Raw genomic sequence first — 23,352 nt, forward strand, 5'->3', positions numbered from 1 at the left:
TTCTCTGCTGTTTCGAAATATATTTCGCTACGCCCCGAACTCCGCTTTCAGTATATTATATAACCGTCCGCTATGTCGTCTCATCGATGGGCAATCAGTCACCAAATTGGCCTGAAACTCGCATGGCTGAATTCTCCGTTATTCTCTGCTGTTTCGAAATATACTTCGCTACGCCCCGAACTCCGCTTTCAGTATATTATAACCGTCCGCAATGTCATCTCATCGATGGGCAATCAGTCACCAAATGGGCCTGAAACTCGCATGGCTGAATTCTCCGGTATTCTCTGCTGTTTCGAAATATATTTCGCTACGCCCCGAACTCCGCTTTCAGTATATTATAACCGTCCGCAATGTCATCTCATCGATGGGCAATCAGTCACCAAATTGGCCTGAAACTCGCATGGCTGAATTCTCCGTTATTCTCTGCTGTTTCGATATATATTTCGCTACGCCCCGAACTCCGCTTTCAGTATATTATTACCGTCCGCTATGTCCTCTCATCGATGGGCAATCAGTCACCAAATTGGCCTGAAACTCGCATGGCTGAATTCTCCGTTATTCTCTGCTGTTTCGAAATACATTTCGCTACGCCCCGAACTCCGCTTTCAGTATATTATATAACCGTCCGCTATGTCGTCTCATCGATGGGCAATCAGTCACCAAATTGGCCTGAAACTCGCATGGCTGACTTCTCCGTTATTCTCCACCGTCTACACCTTTTTGAGTTGCGTATGCGCGTGTCTATAAAGGTCAATGACCGAAAGCTCCGCTCTCCGCTTCCTCCGCTATCTCCGTGTTTTAGGAATCGGCATTTTGGCTCTCTCCGCTGTCTCCGCTGTCTCCGCGTTTTAGGGTCCGTTCTCCGCTGCCTCCGCTGTCTCCGCTGCCTCCGCTTCTCCGTCTTTTAGGGATGCCCGTAATTAGGGTGGGGTGGGGACATCAGGGTTGGGTGTGTTAGCCTATATGGAATCTCGGTTCATTTTTTGAAATAAATCCTGCGTGATGAGAGCTTTTCTGTGTAGAATAATTAAGCAAATATACAGAAAATCCTGAGTGACATTGCCACCAATTCCATTCCGGGTTGTTAGGGGCATTACACCCCCCAAAATACGCCAACCCAGCCCTAATGACCCTAACCCCGACTTAAAGGACCCTCACACCCACCCTAACTAAACACGCTAACCCCCAACCCTAACATTATGGTGACTGACCTTATTTTGCATGTCGCGATTGACCTTATTTTGCATGTGAGTGACCTTATTTTGCATGTTGAGACTGACCTTATTTTGCATGTTTCCGACCATATTTTGCATGCAATCACACCAACCCTCCTCTAATACCCCGCAATTCGACTCTTTTGCCATTGCACTGCAATTTCAAGATATTTTACGATAGAGTTGGTCACCTAGTTTGCAGATAGGTAAATAAATTCCTTGTATCTGTGTAACAAACGATAACAATCCTGGCTTCCGCATATTTTCAACAGACCAAATAAAAGAACCATAACGAACGACGTCAGGATGGGGCGATGGGGTGTGCATAAATTGGTGATGTCGGCGAGGTCAGTATAACTAATTAACCATAGTCGTTTATAGTCATCATCATCATCATTGGTTTATTAGCAATTTTATCAGTTCAATACACCACAAAAAATGCGATACAATGAAAAGACAGGAAGATGTCGAAGCGACAAGGAGTAGTCTATGGAATCTGACACCCACCTTGGCCTAGGCGATGTAAAGAGGAGGCATGCACACTGAATGAAAGTAAAGAAGATAGTATAGAAAAAGAATGCGACAAGAAATAGGGCGGCATGTCATGGGAAGCGAGATCGATAGGTCAGTCGTGGTCCGGTAATCTTGAGGATGGACTGTATTTATTTAGTAGTAATTGTTTGTATTTCGACTTGAATGTGGACATGCTCGTCGACTGTCTGATGGCCGGCGGGATACTGTTCCACACATCAGGTCCGGCATATTTGATGGAGCGATGATCTTTTCGGTCGATCATATGATATTTGGACGACGTGGACGCGCGTGTGTTGTACTTGTGCGCTTTTGATTCAGAGGTAAAGAAGTCATTGAAATATTCAGGGCAACGATCGCAGTGAAACCGATACATAAACTTGGCGATTTCTAGTTTCCGCATATCTTCTATGTTTAGGACGCCAAATCTCTTCAGCAGCGACTTATTGGATGGGCAGCCAGGCCCCTTTGGAGCCCTAGCTATGATTCGGAGTACTTTATGCTGTAGTTTCTGCAGTGGCTTGAGTGCAGTTTTACTGGCAGCCCCCCAACAGAGGATGCCATAATGTAACTTCAATTGGATTAAGGATTTAGAGTATCAGAAGAACCCATGCTGGCATGAAGCGCCCAAGGCTGTAGAACAGGCCGCACTTCGGTGATAATTTAGTTTCTAGGGACTGTGCTGTAAACGACTATGGATTAACTATAGATAACTAACCTCCGTAGGTTAGTTATCTATAGTATAACACAATATATCGACTGCATAGTATTTATCTTGACATCGACAAAGTACATTAAAACTATAATAATCGTTGGTTCGTATATTTTCATCCGTGTTATAGTGACATTTATAGCGTGTGATAATATTGAATAGTATGAATAGCGTTTTCGAATTGTCTACTAGTTGCTGACGATTACCCCTGACGAGTGTCAGCCGAAAATATTCGGGTTCATTTTAATATGAATATACTATATTCAATTGTATATTGAAGTTCTGTACCTCAAAGTAGCTGTTCATTATTATATATAATATTGAAATCACTTATTTTGCGAAATTCGATATCCGCAAGGACCTTTTGGGTCAAAACATTCGGTCGATTAGATAACAACACGATGTTTCGATAGAATGAATAGCCTACATCATCATCATCATCATCATCATCATTGGTTTATTAGCAATTTTATCGGTTCTATAAACCACAAAAATGCGATACAATGAAAAGATAGGAAGATGTCGAAGCGACTTGGAGTAGTCTATTGAATCAGACACCCACCTTGACCTAGTGTATCTGACGTCATTATTGCACCCTCAACCCATACACGATATCTGGGGATTATCAGACCCGGCGGCCATCGCGAATCACTTCAATGAATATTTTTGTAACGTAGGCCCAAATATTGCTTCTTCTATTACAAAACCTGTGTCGGCCAGGTCAGAGGTGAGATCGATATCCCAGTCAATTGTGCTTGAACCTACGACCAAATACGAAGTAGAAGTAGCCATCCACAAACTGAAATCGCACAAGGCCGACGGCTATGACCAAATCCCATCATGGTTTTTAAAAATGATAAGCCTGCATATCGGTCAATATATGGCCCATTTTTTCAACTTCATGATAGAAAATGGAGTCTACCCAAGCTATCTAAAAAAAGCCAGAGTAGTCCCTGTACACAAAGCTGGGGATAGAACTAATGTCACCAACTACCGTCCGATATCCGTTCTCCCATGCATCGGGATTGTATTCGAAAAGTTGCTCCTCTCCCGCCTGTCCTCATTCCTCGCCAAAATGTCTGTCATTTCCCCTCAACAATTTGGCTTCCGAAACAAACACCAAACCGCTCATGCCCTCCTAACAGTGGCCGAACAGTACTATGATATCTCAGAGAAGCGAAATGTGGGATGTAGCATTTTTCTCGACCTAAAAAAAGCGTTTGACTGCGTAGATCATAAAATTCTCATCTCCAAATTGGCGCGTTACGGACTTCGGGGCCCACAACTTGAGCTCATGAAAAGTTACCTCACTGGACGCCAACAAATGGTTGCGATCTCAGACACCTTGTCCTCTCCTCACCCGGTGACCTGTGGTGTGCCCCAGGGCTCAGTACTTGGACCGGTCCTTTTCACCTTATATGTCAACGACATTTTTGAAACCTCCTCACTGAACACCACACTGTTCGCTGATCATACTCACTTCCTCTCTTCCGCATCTTCGACGGCAGAGCTGGATGCCCTGACTGGTGACCAAATGCCCAAAGTCCATGAGTGGACGGCCCAGAACAACCTTTGCATAAACGCCTCGAAATCGCAATTGCTGACAGTAAATTCAAAAAATAACCTAACCGTTAATATCGCTGGTCAGCCCGTTTCCAACACAGATAATGCCAAATATCTCGGAGTTTTACTGGACTCGAACATGTCCTGGAAGAGTCATATTCAGTCCCTAGAAACTAAATTATCACCGAAGTGCGGCCTGTTCTACAGCCTTGGGCGCTTCATGCCAGCATGGGTTCTTCTGATACTCTTTAAATCCTTAATCCAATCGAAGTTACATTATGGCATCCTCTGTTGGGGGGCTGCCAGTAAAACTGCACTCAAGCCACTGCAGAAACTACAGCATAAAGTACTCCGAATCATAGCTAGGGCTCCAAAGGGGCCTGGCTGCCCATCCAATAAGTCGCTGCTGAAGAGATTTGGCGTCCTAAACATAGAAGATATGCGGAAACTAGAAATCGCCAAGTTTATGTATCAGTTTCACTGCGGTCGTTGCCCCGAATATTTCAATGACTTCTTAACCTCTGAATCAAAAGCGCACAAGTACAACACACGCGCGTCCACGTCGTCCAAATATCATATGATCGACCGAAAAGATCATCGCTCCATCAAATATGCCGGACCTGATGTGTGGAACAGTATCCCGCCGGCCATCAGACAGTCGACGAGCATGTCCACATTCAAGTCGAAATACAGGCGAAAAGCGTCACTCATCTTTTCATCAATAATAATAATAATAATAACAAACAATTACTAATAAATAAATACAGTCCATCCTCAAGATTACCGGACCACGACTGACCTATCGATCTCGCTTCCCATGACATGCCGCCCTATATTTCTTGTCGCATTCTTTTTCTATACTATCTTCTTTACTTTCATTCAGTGTGCATGCCTCCTCTTTACATCGCCTAGGCCAAGGTGGGTGTCAGATTCCATAGACTACTCCTTGTCGCTTCGACATCTTCCTGTCTTTTCATTGTATCGCATTTTTTGTGGTGTATTGAACTGATAAAATTGCTAATAAACCAATGATGATGATGAATGATGATGATCATTGCCTCCAATCCTAAATGGAAGACCCACATTTTCAATGAATGTAAAAAGCTATCTGTTACGGCCGGAATTCTAGCGACAGACCTTGAGAACCATTTATTTCTCATTATTCCACCCTCACCTGCTTCATGGAATATGCGTACGGGGGAAGGCCAATCAGACGGATTTAAACAAAAACTGTGTCATCCAAAATCGAGCCATAAGAAATATATGTGGCATAGATTCCAGGTCATCTGCTACTCCTGGTTATTTCGCTCTCTCCCACCCGATTTGTATAAGTATGAAGTAGCAACCTGATGCATAAATTTACCAACGGAAATATCTCCCCTTACTTTAATAGCTTGTTTGAGCAATCTTGTACTGTGCATGGGTATTCTACTAGATCAGTGCTTTTCAACCTGTGTGACGGTTCGCACTAGTGCGAATGAAAAAAAATTCAGTGCGAATGACGAGCGTGGTGCGAATGGTGCGAATGAAAAATCCGGATGAGTGCGAACGGCAAGCGTGGTGCGAATGGTGCGAATGAAAAATCCGGATGATTGCGAATGAAAATTGTGCATGTTTCTCACTTTTTCCGACGTGGAATAATTCAAATAAACACGATATTAAGTACAGTGAGCCCGTAAATTTTATCCTTTGGAAGCAATTCTAAAAACTTCTTGGTAGCTAGGCTTTTCTAGTTCACAAAGTGAGGAACGCTCCCAATGCGTGTACCTGTACAATGCAAAGTTTGAGATAATATTTCCGCGCGAGAGGATACGTCACTGCATGGAAAAAAGGAGTTGAATCAGTTGCTCACTTGCCCGGAAACATCCGTATTGTATACGGACCTTGTTGGGATGTAGGTAATAGTAGCTGATGCCAGTGTTAACATTTGGCATATTTGAATGCAAAATATTGGAATTTTGGCACACATTCATGTTGGTTAACAGCAGAATTTAGCGTTTCTTCAAATATAACAATCAGCACATAAGATCTATAACAAGTTTTGTTTACTCGTGTACCTAACCAAGGATTAGAGGCTGCTATGAATAAAATTAGTGTTAGCACATTAGTGTCTTACGTTTAATGATTATTTATCTTGCATCACATCGAATTATTAAGTCACTGGGCAGTTTATCTACTGACCATGCAGTGCAATGGCCTGTTTGTAATGCGAACTCCACAATTTAGGCTTAGACACGCTTTCTTGTTCTTGGACTGATGATCTCAGGCCAAGTCTAGATGGTAAAAGCCTATATAACTCTTTATGTATAAGGATATGTGGGATAGTAAAGATAATTTGGCATTATTTCAGTCAGTTTTCCAATATTGTACGATTGAGCTAAGACCCATCCCGCAGCTGGCTACCCGGGCCTGTATAACTGTGTGTTAATCATGAATCTTATGTGAGTAATAATTATTTAAGAAGGTGAAAGTGTTGGCTTTGACAACACAAGGATGCCGAACGTTGTTATTGAAAGATATGTTGATTTGTGTACTGCATAGATGAGAAGTGAATGAAGCCTAAGCTTATCCAAAAAAAAAACAGTCATCAATTACTCGGATTGTATAGCAATGCATTCCGAATTTTAACGCCCACCGTATAGCATCCAATCGTCTAAAATTATGGTTACCATATTTTGGGATCGGGAAAGGAGGACACTATTTCAAAATTTTCAAATACCGGTGGAAAATCTTAAAAAACTGGAAAAGTTTTACCACTTCGTACTCGGTTGACCAAAATAAAAATATAGGTCAACTTTCGCTCAGCCACCGGAGCCTCACATCGGTGCTGATTCACGGCATCTCAGTCAAATTTTGCTATAAATTTGACCAAAATTCCTAAAAAGAGGACAAAATCTCAAAAAGGAGGTTATTTAGGTGTCATCCGAGGACATTTTCAAAAAAGGGGACAAATCCTCCTAAAGGAGGACGTATGGTAACCCTATCTAACATACCTTAGTACGCGAAGCATCTTTTCGAATGTTGTCAGAAAAATGAACTAAAGGTGCTAGTCGCAACATTGATGCTATAGCATACGATTCAAGTGCAGATTCACTATTTTGTGCGTTCTAAATGCAAACACATTCACATCGCGATGACGTAACATGTGGATTTAGTGGCAAAGTGATATTGTTGCGAGTGAATATTGTTCTTGGATTCGCCCTTTAACCTTCCAAGGAAATCCCTGCACGACACCCCCGGAAAATGCGACGCACTTCTTGAAGACAACGGGAGTGCGATATCAGTGATTTTTCTACTGCAGTGATTTTAGTGCTTGATTAGTCAATAATACGATACGCTGAATGCAAAATAATGAAGCTCTGTTCCTCCAAGAAGCTCTTCGAATACAAAAGTGATAATTTTCTTCATTTTCTTTTCGTGTAGTAAATTTCGGCTGACTGGTGCGAATGAAATTATTTTTCGAAAAAAAGTGCGAATGGAGCTCAAAAAGGTTGAAAAGCACTGTACTAGATTATCGAAAGTCGGTCATCTTTATGTTCATCGCATGGGCTCCGGACTGGCCCAGCAGTCTATTGAGTGTATGGGCCCAAATGTTTGGAATGGCGTGCCCGACAGTGTCAAGAAGCTGCCTCAGGATGAATTTAGAACCCAATACCTGGTGTGGGAGCTCTAGCCCCCTCTCTCCTATCTGTATGGAGAAATACTACATCACGTGACTTATCGCATAGTTATAACCGAGCGCATATCGCATATCAGCCCTTTTTGATGTGAGATTCACGTACGCCGTATAACCTACTGCTTGAAGTAACCATCCGTCCAATACATATGGAAAAGGCAATTGTCGTCTATTGAACTACCAGTCAAGAGCTACACGCAGGACGTTCGTATCCGCTACTGCCAGCTAAGGATATTGTAAGCCGCTATCCATAACATACGGACTTGCGGTATATACCATCGCAGAATATCGGACAGACAGCTCCTTTCACCGCACTGGATTTCCTTTTTTCAAATTGCAATAACGTATAAGAGAATGTACCCGTTAATTTATATATTATACATCCAGCATTTATTGATTTCATATTGCTTTACCTGGTGTGTTACTATGGTTGCTGTCTCTGTTATATGTATTTGTGATTATTATTTTCTTCTATGTTGCAAGACTGTCCAGTGTCCACTGTTATGTTTATTTAAATGAATACAATTGATTACTTCACTGCCATGGAGGTGACGAGCAGGGTTGTAATGACTCGAGTCGACTCGACTCATCCAATCGACTCTACTCGAGTCACGTTTTTTAGATGACTCGACTTGACTCGAGTCATTTTCTCAAATTACAGAAATGACTCGACTCGAATCAATTTGTGTATTGACTCGACTTGGACTCAAGTCATATGACTCATCGAGACTCATAGACGACCAAGACCGACGTTTCATTGTAATTTCGAGGAATAGTAAAGTAATGACACTATTGGGATTTCGTCTATTGGTACTGGTACTTGAAAATGCGCCCAGAAACTGCTAAAATGACGAAAATTAGTATATTATAAATTATGCGAACCATTCGATATCACCAAACAGAGGTACAAAAAGTGGATTTAACAAGCCTTTAACTGGAAACTGGGCAGTCACCAGTCAACACAATGACTTTGAATCGACTCGAGTCATAATACCATGACTCGGACTCGTCCCTCTGCTCGGTGACTTGGACTCGGACTTGACTCGGTGGTGAATTGAAAATGACTCGACTTGACTCGAGTCAAAACTATAAAACTGAGATTGACTTGTGACTCGGAGCATTTGTGACTTGGTTACAACCCTGGTGACGAGTAACAAGGCCTTTATTGGCCATATCGTAACATCCAGTCAACTTTTTATGTTTAACGAAGCAATAAATGTCTGTCTGTCTGTCTAGCTAGGCGATAGAAAGAGGAGGCATGCACCCTGTATGAAAAGTAAAGAAGATAGTATAGAAAAAGGCAAGTAGCAAGAAATGGGGTGGCATGTCATGAAAGGCGAGATCGATAGGTCAGTCGTGGTCCGGTAATGTTGAGGATGAACTAAAAAATATTCACTTAGTAGTAATTGCTTGTATTTCGACTTGAATGTGGACACTGGACATGCTCGTCGACTGTCGGATGGCCGGCGGGATACATAGGAAGATGTTGAAGTGACTTGGTGTAGTAATTTGTATAGCTCAGTGAATCACACACACACCTTGGCCTGTAACGGTTTACCTTAGTTATCTATACTGTAACGTAGCATGCAAGAAGACTCTTGGATTTGTAAAACCAGTGTTTCGCTTGATCATTAGTGATGTTGCACGTTAGCTCATTGGAAAATACTTCCGAAATAGAAGCAAACCTCAAAGATAGTGTTGTTTCGCTAGTGAAGTCGAAGTGTATAGTTCTTTTTAAACTACACTTGACATCATCTTGTTCATGTCGCGTGTATCTCCAATTCCATTGACGCTGGGCGATGTCACAAACGCCTTAGAGGCGTATTTTCGACCGCTTGGCCTTGAAATCTACCCATTCAAGGTAGGATGGTATAATGAAGCGGTGTCCACAGCTTTTATGTTGCCTTTTAACGATAACACCATCGCCTTCGTGATTATCAGTAGCCCGTCCATGTTTGAAAGAGCATTTATCCCGTACTTGAAGGAAAACTTGGTAGAGATTGCGGGAAGAAATAAATCTAGGGATCCGCTGGACAGTGCGTTGTCGTATCATTTTCAGAGCGCAAAGCGTCTGTTTCCTTCAGAAGATATTGACGTTATCCAAGATTTCGAAATATTACCGAGTAAACGACCCAAAATACTCGTTCAAACTGCGGCCCATATCGCTGGAGCGTCGTTTTATTATCAGAAAAAGGACGCGGAAAAGGTACATGATGAAGAATGCTGTGAAATAGGAAACAATAGCTCTGGTCGACCCGAAACTGGTGCAGCAATGGAAGGAGGTGGTAAAAAGAATAACATGGATTCTAATCAAGCTGAAAAGACCTGTTCCTGTGCTGTTCCTTGGGAGTCTAAAGAGAGAATTTTCGGTGTGTGCATCCATCCAAAGTATGGAGGGTGGTTCGCGATACGTGGTGTGATGATATTCCAAAACTTACGAGGCGATATTCAACGGCGTGATCCTATCGACTGCGTTGCGAGTCGTCGATCTAGAATAGAGCTTCTAAATCGATTCAACAGAAACTGGCGTGATGGATCATATCGAGATATCATTCCCGTCATTGAGAGGTACTCGGAGCTACAAATAAAGTACTTCAATACCGAGCCAAAAGATCGTCACACATTATTAACAGATACATACTCGACTTGATTCCAATCTTCTTGATTTCATGATAGCAGTGGCTCTTGTTTCCCTAACAACTCCCGAAGTGCCTTACTTACTACACCCATAGAATCATTGCTGCTCTCCCAATTAATTGCGCTAATGGTACCGAGATTCCAGTCCCTGCAGTGACCATATTCACATGGACAAATTCAATCCTAAAATGTGCAATATACCATGTCTTGACATCATTACGAGCGGTTTCCTTCATTTTTTTTAGAATTCCTACAGCATTGCTTAGAGTTTAAATCTACTAAAGAAAGGCTAAAGGCTCATCATAACATGAACGCACAACCAGTCATTTTGAATGTCTATGACATGGTAAGATTGAAGATATCTTCAACTATACGTGAATAGCATCAATTTCAGAAACTATCTCAATTCTACAAAATATTTGGATATACATTTGTAGTTCCTGGAGTGTTTGAGATAGTAGCTGACGCCGTACTAGTTAAAGTAGAATGATAAAATATCTCCTGTTAGAGTCAAATCTAGTTAAGTACATTGATGCTACCTCTAGTGGAATAGTTGCCGACATTGACTAAATAGATACATCCATTCCGTCGTGCCAAACACCTGGTTTGTCTTTGTTGAAAATCCTAAATGATAGCCTACCGTGTGATGTGTGCATCTGTAAGTATTTTAATTTCCAGTTCTGGACAAATGAGTATACGTCATCACTTGGAATCGGAGTCTACCACAGTGGATTGCAAGTTTATCAGCGAGGTAAGCATGATAGGTCACAGCTACCTCTGAACTTTACCTTGTGAATAGGGCTGGCCAAATTACTCGAGTGCTTCAACCCGAATAGACTATTAATTCCAATGATTGTTTAAAGGGGCACTGCACTCAAAAAATGATGTGGTCTCAAATTGAAGGGAAAAACGTAAAAAAAATTTTGGCCGCAGCCATTTTCTTCAGAACGCCACCGTAATGGAGCTGCAATTTATTGAAATTTCCACAAACACATCCGGCTGCAGCTGTCGCGGCTCCGGCTCATTGCTTAACCCGTTACATGGCAGGATGAATCTATCGTCGCACTTGCTCGACGCGATTAGGCAGTCACGCAGAGGACGAACTTCATTCAGACAGTTGTCAGCCGATATTATGAAGGAATTATGTCTCGCGCCAGGGCGGTATCCTGTTAAGTATAAGCGTACGGTACCGACGCTCAACCAACGCACGATGTTAATTCAGGAGGATTTGTGTCTGAAGCTTGTTATGACTCTATGATATTTGCCAGATGACTGATACTGAGAATTGAGATGCCATTACAGTTATATATTGATGCAAAGCTATTCATACAGCTGTAATATTGAGCGGTGATTTCACAGCTTATTACTGACTGCACAGTAGTGTTGTTCATATTTGAAAAATTGTCAGGAAACATTGTTCGCCTTATTTCAAATGATAGTTTAGTGTGTCTTCCTTCCTCTCAAAGGTCCACGGGGCAATTCTCCTTACTACTGGATCTGCAATGTCGACCATGTCACCGGTTCATAGCTTTTGTGGCGTTATCAGTTGAAAACGGCCATGTGGAGATGGGATATTGTAATAAAATAGCTATGTTTACAAAATTGTACTTGAAAGCAGTCCTATAACGGCCATATTCATCTCCATTTTGCTCTGCACAACCTGTCTATCCTGTTCATGGAAAGCATGTATTGGTTGCACGGTTGACATTGATCGTTCATCGAAGAAGCGCCATTAAGTCGAGAACGAATGCAGACAGACTGGTACAAACATTGTTGTGTAATATTTTTATCGTATCATGTTGTTCTCAGTTTCCAAATGATTATCTGTTTTCATCAGTTCATTCACGCAATTCCTTTGACACGTAGATAATATCTAATTAGGTAAAATTATTACTGGTATGGAAGAAGATCTGGTTGATGAATTTACTTCTAAAGAAGATTTCGATGATATCACAATATTTGGTGAGAGTCTGCCGTATCAATTCGAGCCACAATATTAAGAGGAGGAATTCGCCAGTCTCGTTGCAACTCTAGAAGCACAAACTCATGTCTCTGAATCGTCAGAAAACCAGAGTCGAGAATGAGTGTGTTTGCTGCAGGGAGATACAACAAATAATGGAGCTGCTGGGGAATTGAGGGTCGCTTTGCGTAACAGAACATGACGATTTTGTCCTACATATACAACCCTCCATTTTTGAAACATTATTCAAAGTGAACAGAAAAAACTGGAATAATAACAATCCACTGCATGGTCCTGGCAGAAAACGACACATACTGGAATGGATTATTGATGGCGATGGTGGACTGTACGTCGGTTTCAAATGGCCGATAGAAAACGAACTGCGATTGAAAACACTGCGGCTCTGCTATATAAATCGAAATCAGTTACTGTATGGTGTACAGCGAACTGTTAGCATTCTATATTCCAGCAGTGGCAGCCGTGTTTCACACTTTGCTTACTCTGTGAATTTTTAATAAATATTAGACAATTGGAAAATAGCGAGGGTATTACAAGGGGGCAGTTGTTGTTAGTAACTGGAAGAATTGAATTGAGCTAGTAAGCTGCCTACATAGCACTGCACACGTCATAAAACTCATTGGCAAAGATGTATTATTCATGTCACACAGGGATATTTAGAAGTTCTAGAACGCTGTTTCGAGCTGGTTCTGGTGCAATGCCGACATTGTGATAAACTTCCAATGCTCCTAAAAAAGGAAGATGTGAAATTTACTGATCTGACCACGCTCTGATAACTGGTGTTATCATCATTGGTTCATTAGCAATTTTATCAGTTCAATACACCATAAAAATGCGATACAATGAAAATGAAAGGAAGGTGTCGAAGCGACTTGGAGTAGTCTATGGAATCAGACACCCACCTTGGCCTAAGCGATGTAAAGAGGAGGCATGCAGATGTGATAAGTCATAAAAATTACCAGTAAATTACCAGTAGAGTAACAGAGTAGTCATCTGCTACGAATCCCGGATCAAAAATTTGTTTTCTATGAAGGATTTTAATGCTTTGAAACTAGCATCTAGTTCTTAGGCATTGGTCTTCAGTCAAAATGCCTCTCCCTCAACTCATGTTCGCCGGTGATGTGATGCAGAAGAGATATCCATCTTCTTTTTAGCACCTGCAATCGCATATCGTTATATAAGAAGTTATTAATATGTGGTGAATGACATAGTAGATATGGAGACTTACACTGCTATCTTGGCCACAATGCTGACAGCACCACCACAAGTGATTAGTGATGCTTCTTGTCCATAGTAGCAAGTCTTCCATACCTTTCTTCTTACCCAGAGACACCAAATTTTTTTCAGTCCTGAGAAACGGTTATCAAGGCAGAGGAAGATTCAAATAATAACAGGATTCAGTTACCTTTGCAGACATGCCATACATCAAACTGGTGATTGATTGATGGATATTTACCATCACCCACCACTGTAATTGGTTTACATTGACTCTTCATCTCCCGTAACACATCATATGTTCCTCATGGTACCTCGCAATAGTTGGCAAAATATATTGCGATTGTATTGCATAAAAATGACGTTCCAAAATGTAGTGAGTGTCCAGTACTTTGAACGGCACATCTTGTCATTGCAGCTTGCAATCATGTCAATGTATTTGTATGTATATCCAATATCCTCAATACAAAGTGGAACAAACTTATTATGAAGATTCTGGGTAGAGCAAGAGAATACCGTAGACGTTTTTTCAGGTCAAGAGTTATTTCTTTTCCACAACACGAACACCACCAATCAGGGTTCCCCATGAACATGACAATACATTAAAAATTAGTTAAAGGGTTCGGGACCTGCTGGAAAATTCATCATCTCTAACCGTAATCCAACGTTATATGAACCTATCCTGAACCCAAAACTCCTCAGCCTACCCCAAAAACATATATATATATCGTCATCTTACTAATAACCCAGCCATAACTTTACAATACCCTCATCATATGATTCTCGAACCCGAATTCAAAACCAATTATGACCGCTATGATCTTTTGAGTGTTCATGGGGCACAGTGATTGGTGATGATCATGTTTTATACATAAGAAAAGGACATGATCTATTTCTGTTCTACAAAAATAGAATACACTAGGCCTGATTTAGAAATAAATCTCCCAACTGAACATCGTCTGTTGAAAGCCGTATCTAGACCGCCTTGGCGTGTAAGACATATTTACTTCATAACATCGGCTGACAACTATCTAAAGTTCGTTCTCTGCGAGACTGCCTAACAATCGCGATCGCGTCAAGTGCGACGATGAAGTCATCGTACCATGTAACGGGTTAAGAAATGACCCGGAGCCGCGACAGCTGCAGCCGGATGTGTTTGTGGAAATTTCAATAAATTGCAGCTCCATTACGGTGGCGTTCTGAAGAAAATGGCTGCGGCCAAAATTTTTCTTACGTTTTACCCTTCAATTTGAGACCACATCATTTTTTGAGTGCAGTGCCCCTTTAAGATGATTTTTCGAGTGCTGAAATGATATGCTATTTGGCAGCATATGAAACATGCAGCATCGTCACAACTTGCAATGAAATAGTTATGGTCGAAAAAGTGCCAAATTATCTTAGTGTGGTACAGAACTGGCATTATAATCTATTGTGGTTGCATAGAAGGTACAGATTCAAACTTTCCATATCATTTAAACTGTTGTGAAGTCGTGAGTAAGACTCAAATTGAAGCATAATACTCGAATTACTAAAATGCAAACACAGGGCTAGGTGGGTGTATGATTCCATAGAAAAATCCAAGTCGCTTCGACATCTTCCTGTCTATTCATTGTATCGCATTTTTTGTGGTGTATTGAACTGATAAAATTGCTAATAAACCAATGATGATGATGGGCTTGTGAACTCTTGCTAACTTCGATTCCATTCTACAGAATTTGCATACGGGGGTCACATTTACCCTTTTAGCGGAGTGTTTGAAATCACACCGGGCGACACGAGCGAACTGGGAGAAACTTTTCGATTCAAGTTTGATATTTTCAGGAAGTATAATTCGTGGAAATAACCTGAAAACTGTTCCAGAGAAAGTATCGTCCTTGGCACGACGGACTTTGAATTGAGAGATATCGAAATGATTGTGGAACAGCTCGGCGAGGAATATCGAGGAAATGCATACCATCTCATGCATAAAAATTGCAATCATTTCTCACAAGCACTTTCGCAGGTCAGTTCTTCTCTAAACACTGATTTCAGCACGGATCTAACCGGAGGTTACGAAGTAGGACTACTTCTTTTTCAGAGCACCGAAATGGGTTCTGCCTGCTTAAGTTCAGGAGTCCCAACGTTTTTGACACAGCGACCTCCTTGGATGGTTGAGGTTGTTTTTGCTCTGTCAATGTTTTAATTGCTGGTTAGTTGGTGGGAGGGAAGAATGTAAACTCAAGATCAAGAAGTTTATCGTTGTACCACTATTCTCAGTAAATTTTAACTGATTACTTTTGTTATATAGTGGAGTTTGAGTTAATGTATCTTGAAATATTTCCACGGCCCTCAGTTTGTGTCGAGTTGTTGTGTATAGACTAATTCTACTTGACAGAATTTAGGTAAACCCATTTACTTTTGCGCATTTTCAAGGGGAAGTAGTTTTAAGCATCCTGTTATGAGTGAAATGGTCATGACTGCTGTGCGAAATAGATTCTATATCAAAGTAACAGAACATATTCTCGAAAATCACACCTGTTTTTAGTTATGCGCTAGTCAGTAATCATGGAGATGCGTCCGGCATTTAGTAAGTAGCGATCTGCGATTAACTGCCAAAATGATGAAACCCCTCAACCAATCATACTTTTTTCGTCGAATTCTATAATCAGCCGTTTTACTCCCACTCGAGAGGTAGCTGGTAGCTTTGACTTGTTTTGAAATTGTTGATTAACAACGTTACTAAAAGGATACCGTCCGTTCTAATGTCATCCGATGATGCCCAAATAATGGCAAATATCCTCTTTTTTGCAGTTTGTCCAGTTGGAAAAAATACCTTTTACTTATTCGTGAGAATCGTCGCTGTGCCGCTGGGCTCAGATTTCAGGCCAAACTTGGTGTACACTCTGCAGAGACATTTTTATTTTTTCCTCTTTAATTCAGAATTTCCAAGTTTTTTTTCGATTTCAGTAGTATTATTTATAATCCAACTGTAGTTATTCAGTCAATTCCAATCGAACTTGGGAAAAAAACTATAACCATCAGTTGAATTCTAATCTAATGTATTTACGAGTCCAACTCCAACTGACTGCAGTTGTGTTTCAGATACTATGCGGACAGAAAATACCGCGATGGGTGAACCGGCTTGCTCACGTGAGCTCCTGCGTTCCATTCCTGCAACGTTGCCTGCCCCGCGAATGGCTCACGCCTGCTGCACTTGCGAACACAGTCGACCAACGCAATCAGGATCAAGATCAACCTTCCAGCTCGTGACCGTCGGGAAAGATGCAAGGCGTGCAGCCAGCCTGTATTGCCACACGAGCGTATATGGCTCATGAAAAAAAAGTCCGAGCAGGCCTGACGCAGGAACATGCGTCAATAAAGACAGCTTCAGTTCAATTGTACAGTCTCCAACACATTTTACCCCGGAATGTTTTGTCTCTTTTACATATGTTCGTTGCCATTTTACTGTGTATCCAAATGTTACTATTTTTTCTTTATACTGCAAAAGTGACTGAGCGACGACAATCGAACATCCCTAGCAATTCTCATGGTTTGCTGTATTGGGGCTGGGCATAACGAGTGTTAAGGCGACATGTGAAGTTCTTTTTTATGCATCCTAGGGTTTCAACATGTTTTGGATGTTGCGAGCTAAGAGTTATCGGGACTTATAATTCTTGTCGATAATATGTTTGTCATAACAGTCGCTGTCAATATAGAGAGACTCTCTACTTAACACTAATCATTACAATAAATACGTGCCCAGCCCTAATCAGGACCAAGCAAATATATGTCGTCGTTGTGGAAATAATGAGAATAAATATTGCACTGGATTCTATACGCCCGGGCTTCTAATTTCTGGCAAGATCGATTGTGAGATCATCCTTTCTTTTCACTGCGATCTGACTCATCGCCGCCGACACTTGATCACAAATCTCTGCTGCACGCATGATGTCGTCAAACAGTGGTGGTGGCGCTGAGAGCACCATCAAAGGGTTGTCGCATGACGAGGGGAGGGAAGCACTCGGTACCTCGAGCCGGCCAGCCAGTCCTAAAATTAAAATTGGACTCCTGACTGACCTACGTTATGCTCAGGATGCGATGTCACAGAATTGTTCAAAAACATTCTGTTTCACATTTTACTAGCTAGTTGATGAAATTGTTAGGATAGTTGAAAATTCTACACATCAAATTTGGCTCAGTTCCAACCTGTGGAAGTCGTTATACCATACGAGTAGGAAAGTTTCGATTTTACGGACTTATGGTGGGTAATTGGATAGTTCCTACCTCCAACACTATTTTTCAAATCCAAAACGAACTCTAATTTGACATGAACGAACTTGATTTTCTTGTATGTCTGCCGATCCGAAATTTATAAGTTTTTGAAAATTCAGTAATTCTAATCTACTTTGAAGAACTTTGTAGGTACAATTGTAATCTGAATTGGAAAAAGCTAAAAATGTCCTAGTTGTCCAACTCTGAGACAAACAACACAGCTAGAAACAAAACATTCATGTGCTGCACAATGAGTCGATGCACGTGCGAATGTTGGAGTTTGATTCGATTTCTCACGTCCGTTGTCTCCCGACTTACCCGCCAACTTTCTGTTGTATAGTGTAACCCTGTTCATGTACTCGACGGCGTCGATACGAGCGTCTATCGCAGTAACGTCAATCACATCCGACGAGTATTTCGATAAAATTCCATTCAGAAGTGATTGCTCATCTTTGCAACTTTTTGATACACTGCCAATTGGAGTACCGTCCTGAAAAGAAGTAAATTACTTTTCAATCTGATAGAGTGCTTCTTGGGGTACGCTGTAACCTAGGCCTACTGGCTGACGTAATTTGATTTATGCAATCTTACCATATTTAAACACACACTGAGCTACGGCATCACCATGATTTTGTGGATCATAGTTACATGCACATTATATATATGTCTATCTATTGACCAAGTCACACGATCCAGGGTATACCTTGTAAATATTGATGGACCTGTGCAGCCTGTACAAGCTAAATATCTACTTAATTGACGGTCAACTAACTACAGTTTTAGTAGTTGTAGTTGTGGAGTTTGAAAGTGAGTGTATAGTTCTAATTCTTGTTCTATTTGCACATTTAAAAAATAATTTAGTTGTAGAACAACTTGAAAACACGTGTCGTTGCTGAAATCGTCACTCACCTGCTGCACTCCTCCAACATCGACTGGTATCGAGTTCTGCGGAGTCCCGTGCTCATTCGGCAATATCGGCGTTCTCTCATCCGGATCGCCTTCTTCTTGTTTCAAGCAACTCTCCAAGCAGCCCATCACAAGATTTTCGTTTTAAATAGACTGACACATAAATCATTCGCAAACAGGAACGCTTGTATATTGGTATTTAGGAATCCTAACACTGGTCAACAAAATCAAAAAATATTTTTCGGCAGAACATCTGAGAGCCGTTTCTGGGGTTTTTGAGGCTGCTGATTACGAATATCACATTAGTTTTGTCAGATTGGCTCTTTGTCAGAAGTAATTTATATCCCCAAAAAAGCCCAAAATTACTGTATTTACCCCTAAATATTTCGCTTAATAGGAAGAAAAATGTATTTTTTTTTCTAATTTTATACTGCGCATGAATAGCTAATTGACTATGAAGAACCCTCATGTCATTCTCAGTCATTCTATCAATATTAACATGACATGATGCAAAATATTTGTTTGTCAAAAAAGCAGTGTGTCAAGCCTAGCAATTGTACTTTTGCACAACGGAAATACATATTCTGCTGTATCAATTGGCCATTCTACCAAGATTGAAGAGGAGTATATAAATATAAATTTGTCCATTTAAGGCCTGACTACAATACGCATATGTGTCTCATTTCTTTTGACTGATAAATGGATAATTTTCCACTGAGGCAACAAAGTAGGTATACCTAGTAACCCTCTGAAACGAAAAGCTTAAATCTGGTATCTGGTATATTCGAATACCGATGAAAGATTCCAATTTCACATTAGGAAGGGGTTCACTGCATGTAATTTTCCCGAAGATGTAATAAATAAAACTTTTTAGATGATCACAAAGCACCCAACTAGGCAACTACAAACAGTAGGTCCGAAAATTCGTATGCATATCGAAAACTTGAGCACAAACATGGCCATAAAAGTTCACTTCCTATTCAGTCATCTTGATATATTTGCTGATTATCTTGTTGATTAGCAAAGGGAGAGGTTCTATCAAGACATCACAGAGATGAGATGAGATGAACAATTGAACATATTATGCCAGAACATTGCCGGAACTTTTGGAGAAACTGCACTAAATAGCTTACAGCCGAAAATCGAACAAAACACAATTGTGATTTAAAATATATCAATAATATTATATTCCAACTCATTAATTCAAATTTACACTAGGTGGTTGACGTAAAACTGATTGAATTAATGCCACGTTATTTGATTAGCCTATCTAGCTAAATAGTTATATACATGACTGGAGTTTATTTATGTACATGATATCCGTGAAAGTCTGTTACTATGATAAATCAATTACCCCTAAATATAGTGCTGTTGCTGTATTTTGATTTAAAAGAGTCTTCTGTGTGTAAAAATAACAAGCAGGTTGAATATTTAAACTTTATAGTATGACTGAGCCGATTTTATATATAGTCATTACCGCGAAAACGGGAGATTTTGGTCAAAATAGCCCCATGGGCTGTCTCCACAACAAAAGCCAATTTGAAAAAACTAGGGTGATATTCGGAATCAGTGCCCTTCAGAACCCCCAAAATCACTCTTACTTTGTCTGCCTAAAAATATGTGTTGACCAGTGTAATCATTCATTAAGAATCAAACTGAATCAAATCTAGAACAATTTTTCAATAGATCAGACGAGGTTCTAATGTTGTTCTTGTTACATTAATTAGGAATTGCACACATCACGTCAACTGGATTTTCGCGGTTAGAGGAAAAATGTTTCAAAGACTGCGGCCCAAATTCCGCTACTCACATTGCATGCATCAACTACAATTCAAAAATACTGGAATCGGTTTAAAAAACTTCACTCCAATGATGACAATATTCATGTATAGATAGAGAGCAGGGGCGGGCAACTTCTCCAGTCGGCGGGTCGGATTACTGAATCGACACATTAGGCCTATTCACGCATTTACCAAAATATACAGAGAATAAATCGTGTTTAATGAATGTATTTTAACGACAGCAATGTCACTTCAAAGCCATTTCTCGCCAGTAATGACGAAGACAATGTGGATTTGAGAACAGTCATACAGGCGCCGCCATATCTGCTTCTCTCCGGTCAACTAACACACGCTGAAATCCTAAATCAAGATTTCAAGGCGTTCGATAAGACCGGTAGGCCAAATTTACCAAGATATCAATTCATTAGGGTTGAGTACATCGTAAATGCCAATAATGCAATTCTTCTCGCTTCGACGGACTAACACACAAGCTCCACTCTCCCACGCTGCACAGACACACATGTATCAATAACATACAGTCACTCGAATTTGACGTAGTAAGCAAACAGTGGGGAATCTCAGCAGACTGGGGTCGCGGGCCACATTATCATGTAAGACGGGAAACTGTCCGCTTGCGCTTAACAATTAACGCAAGCAAGCGTGGCATTTGCGCAACGGCGTAACCTTAGTCCGGCGTATACCAGGTCTGTTTTACCACATTGTGTAGTTTAATAAGTAATTCGGTACGGTATCGAATCAGAGCAAAGAATATATCCGTCAAGCGGATGAAATTTTCCGATCTCGCGAGAAATCCGTCTGTAGCGCACATGTTGTAGAAAACAACCACCGAACCGATTCCAGTCTGGGCCGTATGTTGCGTGTCCCTGAGAGTATACATACAGTGCGGCGAGTGCGCTCCTATGACCAAATTCAAATTCTGACATGCTTTCTCTGACATGCTTTCTCTTTATTTATAGTTTTTTTAAGTCCAATATAGCTGTAGCAAAGATATAGTCCCATTAGTTGACTGGACATCTAATATACGGTACTTTACTTGTGGAACTGTGGTTGATACTTTTAAATTGTGATTGAGTGATGAGAGCTTTTCTGCATAGAATAATTAAGTAATTAAACAGAAAATCCTGCGTGACGTTGCCACCATCACCAATTCCACTCTGGCCGTTAGGTTCACCACTAATTGACTCCTACCACGATTGACCACAGTATTCTTTGCACATCCTGATGCGTTCTGCAAGGTCCTACGTCTGAATATAGATTACTAACCTACGTGTTTGGGCAACTCTAAACGGCGGACCGCGGAACAGCGGAACATGTAATACTAAACGGCGGACCGAGCGGAACTGCGGACCGAGCGGACCATAAGAAAATAGCTCAATACTAAACGGCGGAACGAGCGGACCGCGGAACTGGCGGAACTTGCAATACTAAACGGCGGACCGAGCGGAACCGCGGATCGAGCGGACCATAACAAAATAGCTCAATACTAAACGGCGGAACGAGCGGACCGCGGAACTAGCGGAACTTGCAATACTAAACGGCGGACCAAGCGGAACTGCGGACCAAGCGGACTACTACAAAGACCACAATGTAAACAGCGGACCGCGGATCAGGCGCAACTCGCAAATGTCGCAATACTCCTAATTTCTGAAAGGGTGCCTTTCATTTTGGCAATAAGGAGCATACCGAACATAAGGACATCTTGTCTAGGGTAACTATGGGGTGTCTTCAAGTGTGGCAACGTAGTACCAACACACCCCAAACATACCCCAGACTTGATGTCCAGGTTGCAATGCAGTACGAACAAACCTCAAACATACCTCAGACATGATGTCCGGGTTGTAACACAGTACGAACACACCCCAAACATACACCAAACATGATGTCCTGGTCCTAACACACCACAGACACGGTATATATCGACTATCTCTGATCGAGGGGGAATTTCCATGTATGTTTCTACTTGAACAGCTTCTTGGAGGTACATTTGATATACAAATGAATAGTATGTTCATATTAAAATGAACCCGAATATTTTCGGCTGACACTCGTCATGGGTAATCGTCAGCAACTAGTAGAGAATTCAAAAGAACAGCGTAACACAAAATATGACGTCACCAGCACGAAATGTCGAATACGAGAGCGTTCAATCTACTATTTTCAGATGATACACGAACACTTTTTGTTGACACAGCCTTGGCTGGTGCATTTTGATAAAAGTCGACTCCAAGGCACACAAATGAAAGTGTGAGCGATCCGTGCCCTTTCCAAGTATGCGAAATCTGTCGTCTCGATCATTTTTCGCACAGGCGGGATTATCCAACAAGTGTTTGCCAATTGCAGAATTTATGGCCTTTGATTGTTCCGCATCAATCTTGAGCGGATGAGTTAAGGGTGAGCTTTTCACCGATCGTGTTCTAATGAATCTAGGGACATGCTGATTTAGGGACGTGCTTAGGGTGGTGGTGACGTCATATTTTGTGTTACGATTGTTCGCTGTTCTTTTGAATTCTCTACTAGTTGCTGACGTTTACCCCTGACGAGTATCAGCCGAAAATATCCGTGTTCATTTCAATATGAATATACTATTCAATTGTGTCTACTTGAGTAGTAATTATAATGAAATGTAACTAGCTAACTCTGATGCTCTCTTTTAGATGGATGTTTCCATCACGTCGGTGATGGTGCTCTTAGTCTATCTAGGTAAATGAGGAAAGCACTTTTTATTTTGGAACATGCCAGTAGGTTTTCATCTGCTCGCTCTTCTAGTGGTTACGTTTCTGGACTATATCAAAATTAACCGATTAATTCAAAGTTGAAATACGAACTGTTTATACTTTCTGACACGTAGAAAGTAGTTTTTTGCTTGA

General features: G+C 41.1%; 3 protein-coding genes across 5 annotated transcripts; 2 read left to right on the top strand and 1 right to left on the bottom strand.

Moving 5' to 3' along the window:
* The first annotated feature begins 9,385 nt into the window (after nucleotides 1-9,385).
* On the top strand, nucleotides 9,386-10,580 carry LOC145444471 (cyanocobalamin reductase / alkylcobalamin dealkylase-like). The gene has a single exon (XM_080322459.1). The coding sequence runs from the start codon at nucleotides 9,459-9,461 to the stop codon at nucleotides 10,344-10,346; it is 888 nt and encodes a 295-aa protein (XP_080178585.1). The 5' UTR covers nucleotides 9,386-9,458; the 3' UTR covers nucleotides 10,347-10,580.
* Nucleotides 10,556-17,030, top strand: LOC145444472 (deubiquitinase DESI2-like). The gene is made up of 5 exons (XM_080322460.1): nucleotides 10,556-10,679; nucleotides 11,012-11,084; nucleotides 15,239-15,332; nucleotides 15,387-15,528; nucleotides 16,608-17,030. Exons 1-5 carry the CDS (start codon nucleotides 10,641-10,643, stop codon nucleotides 16,773-16,775), a joined length of 516 nt encoding a protein of 171 aa, XP_080178586.1. The 5' UTR covers nucleotides 10,556-10,640; the 3' UTR covers nucleotides 16,776-17,030.
* On the bottom strand, nucleotides 12,922-18,891 carry LOC145444473 (ragulator complex protein LAMTOR1-like). 3 transcript variants are annotated; one of them, XM_080322462.1, is made up of 5 exons: nucleotides 18,687-18,891; nucleotides 18,096-18,267; nucleotides 13,540-17,553; nucleotides 13,282-13,468; nucleotides 12,922-13,039 (listed from the first exon to the last, which is right to left on the bottom strand). In XM_080322462.1, the coding sequence occupies exons 1-3, from the start codon at nucleotides 18,810-18,812 to the stop codon at nucleotides 17,354-17,356; spliced, it is 498 nt and encodes a 165-aa protein (XP_080178588.1). In that variant the 5' UTR covers nucleotides 18,813-18,891; the 3' UTR covers nucleotides 12,922-13,039; nucleotides 13,282-13,468; nucleotides 13,540-17,353. The 3 variants fall into 3 exon arrangements, with proteins under 3 accessions (XP_080178588.1, XP_080178589.1, XP_080178587.1); XM_080322463.1 differs by having other exon boundaries at nucleotides 13,271-13,468; XM_080322461.1 differs by having other exon boundaries at nucleotides 12,922-13,468.
* Nucleotides 18,892-23,352: the final 4,461 nt, after the last annotated feature.

Source organism: Botryllus schlosseri, chromosome 8 (genome assembly GCF_051294905.1).
Source record: "Botryllus schlosseri isolate E-star chromosome 8, Bs_hap1, whole genome shotgun sequence".
NCBI classification, from domain to species: domain Eukaryota; kingdom Metazoa; phylum Chordata; class Ascidiacea; order Stolidobranchia; family Styelidae; genus Botryllus; species Botryllus schlosseri.

Bases quoted from the DNA above. Each gene is read 5' to 3' on its own strand.
- LOC145444472 (XM_080322460.1), top strand. From the start codon at position 10,641: ATGAACGCACAACCAGTCATTTTGAATGTCTATGACATG. The intron at 11,085-15,238 runs GTAAGCATGATA...TCCATTCTACAG, and splicing joins ATTGCAAGTTTATCAGCGAG to AATTTGCATACGGGGGTCAC. The intron at 15,333-15,386 runs GTTTGATATTTT...AAACTGTTCCAG, and splicing joins GGAGAAACTTTTCGATTCAA to AGAAAGTATCGTCCTTGGCA.
- LOC145444471 (XM_080322459.1), top strand. From the start codon at position 9,459: ATGTCGCGTGTATCTCCAATTCCATTGACGCTGGGCGATGTCACAAAC.
- LOC145444473 (XM_080322462.1), bottom strand. From the start codon at position 18,812: ATGGGCTGCTTGGAGAGTTGCTTGAAACAAGAAGAAGGCGATCCGGAT. The intron at 18,268-18,686 runs GTGAGTGACGAT...ACTTCTTTTCAG, and splicing joins ATGTTGGAGGAGTGCAGCAG to GACGGTACTCCAATTGGCAG. The intron at 17,554-18,095 runs GTAAGTCGGGAG...TTTTAATTTTAG, and splicing joins ATACAACAGAAAGTTGGCGG to GACTGGCTGGCCGGCTCGAG.